This window comes from Primulina huaijiensis, chromosome 17 (assembly GCF_012295235.1).
Source record: "Primulina huaijiensis isolate GDHJ02 chromosome 17, ASM1229523v2, whole genome shotgun sequence".
NCBI classification, from domain to species: Eukaryota; Viridiplantae; Streptophyta; class Magnoliopsida; order Lamiales; family Gesneriaceae; genus Primulina; species Primulina huaijiensis.
The window spans coordinates 1,077,003-1,083,044 of NC_133322.1; the positions used below are offsets into that span (position 1 = coordinate 1,077,003).

A 6,042-nucleotide genomic window follows, 5' to 3' on the forward strand; every position below is an offset into this window, starting at 1 on the left:
TCACCTCTATTCTAGGTTTCGAATTATATATCTAAGTATATTTTTATTCATAACATGTGAGGGTGCATATCATTTTATTCGTTTATTTAAAAGATATGGCATTTAAAGTAAATAACAGTCGGGAAAAATAGAACAAATTATTATGTGTCTTTTTTAATAATTTTCCCAGTTCGCGCTCTCCTGCGCCAAGTATTATATTCGATCTAATTTCTTTTGATTTCACAAACTATTATATAATGATTTTTAATATATTAAATTATATTTTAAAATTTGATATGTTACAAAAAATAGTAAAAAAATTAAGGGATTTAGCACGTTCTAACATTATATTCGATATATTTTTACCATATCTATATAGAAAATCTTTTCTATTTATAAAACAAAACCACGTGTTTTTGTTGTGGAGAACCATTTATCTTCGTGCACATTGTGAAATATATTCTCGAAAAACGCTAAATTAAATCAGAAAAAAATGTTCATCGCATACAGACAAAAAGATGGAACAAGAAGTTATGGTACATTAAAAACTTTAGAAAACAAAATGGACGTCGACAAAATTAAGAAGCGTAGATCGACAAGCACATGAGACACTCGAATTCCCTTTTAACAACTTAAAAAACCTGTATTCTATTGATCAACTGTGGTGACCTCTTGCCACTCTCCATCAACGGCTTCTTTCCACAGTGTAACATTGTTGTCCCCAGCTGCCACGGCCAACAAGTTCCCAGTCAGAGACCACGAAACCCTCCAAACCGGTGCCTTGAAGTCTTTTAATACTTTACCCTCCCATTGATCACCTTCCTTTGCCACAGTCCAAATAACAACCTTTCCGTCCTGAGAAGCACTTGCCATCGTGGACTTTGGAAGCCCCAAATTTGGTGCCCATGCGACGTCTCTCACCCAATCTGAGTGCATTTGCAGAGCCGGGAAACAGTCCATTTTCCAGTTACCGCTGTATAGTTTCCATACTTTCACAGTATTATCACAGCCACCAGAAGCCAGCTTCTGAACAGGATCCAGCAGTCCAGATCCAACTAATGCACCAGGGGCCATTGAAGGAGCCCAACAAACAGCAGTCACCCCCACAGGGTGGGCTTGTTCTATTCTCGTAGTTTCCCAACTACCATCTGATTGAGCTGTGTAGACACAAATATTACCATCGGAGGAACCACATGCCAAGCAGAGTCCAATCTCGTGGGGCGCCCAAGCAATGGAATTGATAGATGATTTGTGGTCCGTGAAGACATGAGACTGAAACCAATCATTCTGATTACCTTCCTTCCAGATGATGATTTTACCGTCATAAGAACAGGAAGCTAGAATCGAACCAAACTTGGGGTGCGCCCAAGAAACCTGCCAGACGGGCCCTTGATGCCCGCTCAAGGTAGCCATATGTTGAGATGTCGAGTTATTGCTGATACCAATTATCTTAATAGTGGCATCAGATGATGCTGTTGCCACACGTTTCCCATAGTAATCCATGGAAACATCATGAACAACATCATTATGACCTGTTTCTATCTTCTGTGCAGGCATTTTGCTGACAGCGTATTCTCAGTTTCTTGAATTTGTGCTCACTGTGCAATCAACTCCTGTAACGTTCATATTAAAAAGCCATTGATTAGAGGGAAAAAAACTCCTTGTCATTCGAATTCATATGATATCTTTTTCCAGCAAAGCTATTTGTAAACATTAAGCACATCTCCCGACCATCACAAAACAAGATAGGAACTAAAATGTTACAATGAAATCTAACCCACCCGAAGGCACACATAGTTTCAATTGGTAAAAACTGAGCCAATGAGCTCTCCACTATACATCAAACTCAATTCAGCTAAATTACGTCCCGTTGTTCTTAAATCAGCAATCTATTCACGTGATTTCGCTGTTTTAGACAATCACAACAATAACTTCGAAGTCTCTCGCAAAAATTAATATAAGACAATCACAAGCCCTTCTTTAGATAATTCCCAAATTATGGTTATAAAATTAAAACTTTCGTCAGAAGGCATCACTCCAAACCATAAAAAATGTAAACGGAAGCAAAAGGGCAGTGATGATTAATCATGAACTACGCAGATCTAATATTTTCTCCCTGATCCCAGAAATACGAAATCGAAAAAGAACGAAAAGGACAAGCACGCCTGTGCATAAAAATCGAAGAAAAATAGAGGACATGGTCAGCGGATGGCAAAAGGGTTTCATCACCTGAGACAAAGAGAGGGCTGCACGAATCGAAATGGGTCGGATCTGAGGGCCGTTTCGGGTCTAAGAGACAAGCTGAGGAAATCCAACAGAAAATGTCACGAAGCTGGACGCAGTGGCGGGCTGCGATCTTATACTCCAAGATTACACAGTAATGCCGTGTTTGGCTGCATTTCTATTTTCTACGCCAAACCATTCTTCCATTTCTATTAATTTATTTATGGAAACCGCCAATTTTGGTTTTAATTCTTTCCCATTTTGGTTTTCTATATTAATTTCATTTCTGTATATCACATTTTTTTTATAGTTTTAATTATTATTTTTTATACTAAAAATGTCGTGTAAAAGTCATGTAAATGTCGCATCAATACATTTAAAATTGTATAAAAATCATAAGATGACAAAATTGAAATTTGACGACATAGATAATCAAAGTTGTATAACAAAATTTTTATTAAAAAATAGTTTTCTTATTCAGTAAAACCATACTAATTTTGTTTTATAAATCAGAGCCCTGTTTCTTACCAAAGACCCTAAATATCTGTTACCATTTACCAAACTTGATTCAAATAATATGCTGACAACAAATTTTTTTTAATTAATGAAGTGTTTTGAAATTAGTAGACAAATAAGAAAATATTTGTAAATTTTTTCAAAGATAAATTAGCGTTATATAAATAAAATATATTTAAAAATTTCAAGGAATGGAAAAATATCATCATCCATATTATTTATAAAATTTAACATTTTTGGTACCGCATACACACAACGATCCTGGATGGAAGCTCACTGTTGAGGATTATCGGAGGAAGTTTATATGGGAAGAGATGTCTTACTTAGAAAGATGGTGCAGGAGAGATGCTTCAGATGCTAAAAGAGAATCCTTCATCAATTTAGTGAGGAATGGACAGATAGAAATTGTCGGAGGTGGATGGGTGATGAATGATGAGGTAATACTCCTTTTTTTTCTGTGATACGTAGGCTTCTCGCTTCTCTTGTCATACTGCATGTTGATGCACATCGTTTTGTGTACTTTATGACTTGGCCTTTCTCTATCTGGGGATTTGTAATACTTTGATGTTTCATGCTTCTAATTTTATGATGCTGGTTGACTTGTAAAAACATTAATTTGCTGTGTTTATACAATATCATGGCTACATTTTTTCCTGGATTCTCAGGGAGCTTGTTCTCTCAAAATCTAGAAATACTTTCTTGTCTCACGTTTTCCATTTATCTGTTTTGCAATTTTGAATTCATCAATGTTGAGTTGTATGATCTTACTGGTTATCTATTTTTTTCATGTTCTGCAGGCTAAGTACTCACATTACTTTGCGATCATCGAAAAGGTAATATTTAAGTTTCTTTATTCAATTTTTTATGTGTATGCTCTATTGACACTTCTGTATGTTTTTTACTTTTCTTATTGTTGTTAGAAGTGTATGGTATCAGTAGTTCTGTTAAGTGTTAACTACTTGTCGCACACGTCTTTTTTACTTCTTACAGAAAATACTTATTAACAAGCTCTTAAATTATTCACACTCTGAAGAAATTGGCTCTGGTGAGACCGGAGGCTTTCCTTCTCTTTCAGGAGATTTTCTCACCTACGCAGATAGGAAAAATGATTATTGGAGTGGCTATTATGTCTCCGGGCCTTTCTTCAAGGCTGTTGAGTGTTGACCGAATACTGGAGTAAACACTTCGCAGTGCAGAAATGATGATGGCTTTTCTTTTGGGATACTGCCAGCGAGTACAATGTGAAGAATTACCTACTGGGTTTTCGTATAAGCTGACAGCTGCTAGACGGAACTCAGCTCTGTTTCAGCATCATGATGGAATGACTGGTACGGCTAAGGACTATGTGGTTGAAGACTACGGGAAACGGATGCATCTGGGTTTACAAGACCTACAAATTTTTATGTCCAAGGCTATTGAAGTTCTGTTCGGAATCCGCCATGAAAAGAATGATCAAAACCCAGCTCACTTTGAACCTGCACAAACAAGATCTAAATATGATGTACGTACAACCTGTGCATAGAGCAATCGGTGCTCATGAAGGAACTCTGCAGACTGATGTCATTTTTAACCCACTGGAGCAACTAACCAAAGAGGTTGTGATGGTGGTTGTGGAAAAACCTGATGCTACAGTGTTGGACTCAAACTGGACGTGTGTCAAGAGTCAGATCTCTCCTGAACTGCATCACCATACTAACAGGATATTTACGGCAAGGCGTCGTCTTTACTGGAAAGCTTCTGTCCCTGCCATGGGGTTACAGACATTATATTGCCAACGGATTTGTGGGATGTCAGAAGGCCAAACCAGCAAGGGTTAGAATTTTCACTTTACACAAGCAGCTATCTTGCCCCACTCCATATGCCTGTAGTGATTTAGAAAGTGACTTAGTTGAAATCAGCAATCAACATCAGACCCTCTTCTTTAATGCGAGCTATGGTCAGCTGCAGAAAATAAGTCGTGAGGATGGTCACCTAACTGTTATTGATGAAGAACTGGATATGTACTCTAGCACCGGGAGTGGAGCCTACCTCTTTAAACCAAATGGTAATGCTGAGCCTATCTGCCTTGCTGGTGGACAGATGGTGGTTTCAGAAGGGCATTTGGTGCAGGAAGTTTTTTCTTCTCCAAGGACATCCGGGAAAAATCCCCCAGTATCCCATAGTACCCGTGTATATAACTGTGAAAATTCATAACAGGTATTTGTTATTGAGAAAGATTATCATGTTGAGCTTACTGGGCATGAGTTTGATGATAAGGAACTGATAGCTAGATATAAGACAAATGTTGATAACAATAGAATCTTTTACTCTGATCTCAACGGATTTCAAATGAGTCGTAGGAAAACTTATGGCAAGATACCTTTGCAAGGAAATTACTCTCCAATGCCCTCTCTTGCATTCATGGTAGGCTAAAAAGGAGAACGCTTCTCTGTTCATACTAGGCAATCCTTGGGTGTGGGAAGCTTAGAAAATGGGTGGTTGGAGATCATGCTTGATTGCGACTGGTTAGAGAGATGATGACCGTGGTCTGGGCCAAGGAGTGATGGATAATAGTCCCATGAACTCCTCCTGGAGTCTAAAACATCTTCATCTGCAAATCCCACCTTGAATCCTCGTCCCTTGAGTCCTCTTCTATCTCATCTGGTTGGTGCACACTTGAACTACCCATTACAAATATTTTATCGCGAAAAAAGCTGAAGCAATATCTGCGCAGCCACCCCCTAGATCCTCTTCTCCCTTGGTGGCTTCCTTGCCGTGTGATTTGCATATTGTGAATTTTAAGGTTCCCCAGCCTGCAAAATACTCTCAACAGCCCCTTGAAGAGCCCTATCTGTGCTTGTTTTGCAGAGGCGACACTGGGATTCTTCATTTTATCGGAAAGGGAGGTGACGGTTTTCATCTATAGCCGATGAGCCAATCAATCTTTGACATGTTCAACGGTTTTACAGTTTCGAATGCAAAAGCCACTTCTCTGCATTTTTAACATGAAAACACCGATATACTTGGCTACAGCGAGCAATTTGGAAGTGGTGCACAGGAAGGACACGTCATTATCTCTCCCATGGAAATACAGGCTTATAAGTTGCACTTAAGGCCTCAACAATAAAGGCATTGTAGTAACTTTCAAAATTGAATCTTTCACAAGGAACATGGTTTATTAGGAATTTCTGGGATTGCTTCATGCTCCTTAACTGGATTGAACAACAAAGAACTAAAGCTGGAATGTAGATGCGCACAACCTTCGGAAGAGCTGTACATTTAGATGCTACTCTCACAACTGGTGTACGGTTATCAAAATCAGACCCCTTCGGGTATATTTCAGTT

The 6,042-nt window shown here is 38.4% G+C and overlaps 1 protein-coding gene and 1 pseudogene across 1 annotated transcript; one reads left to right on the forward strand and one right to left on the reverse strand.

The window, feature by feature from the left end:
* Positions 1-500: 500 nt before the first annotated feature.
* LOC140963483 (protein transport protein SEC13 homolog B-like) lies at positions 501-2,425 on the reverse strand. The gene is made up of 2 exons (XM_073422824.1): positions 2,209-2,425; positions 501-1,592 (listed from the first exon to the last, which is right to left on the reverse strand). The coding sequence occupies exon 2, from the start codon at positions 1,534-1,536 to the stop codon at positions 628-630; it is 909 nt and encodes a 302-aa protein (XP_073278925.1). The 5' UTR covers positions 1,537-1,592; positions 2,209-2,425; the 3' UTR covers positions 501-627.
* A 607-nt stretch (positions 2,426-3,032) lies between these two features.
* LOC140963235 (alpha-mannosidase 2-like) lies at positions 3,033-6,042 on the forward strand (annotated as a pseudogene).

Excerpts from the sequence above, each read along its gene's own strand:
- LOC140963483 (XM_073422824.1), bottom strand. The coding sequence starts at position 1,536 with ATGCCTGCACAGAAGATAGAAACAGGTCATAATGATGTTGTTCATGAT.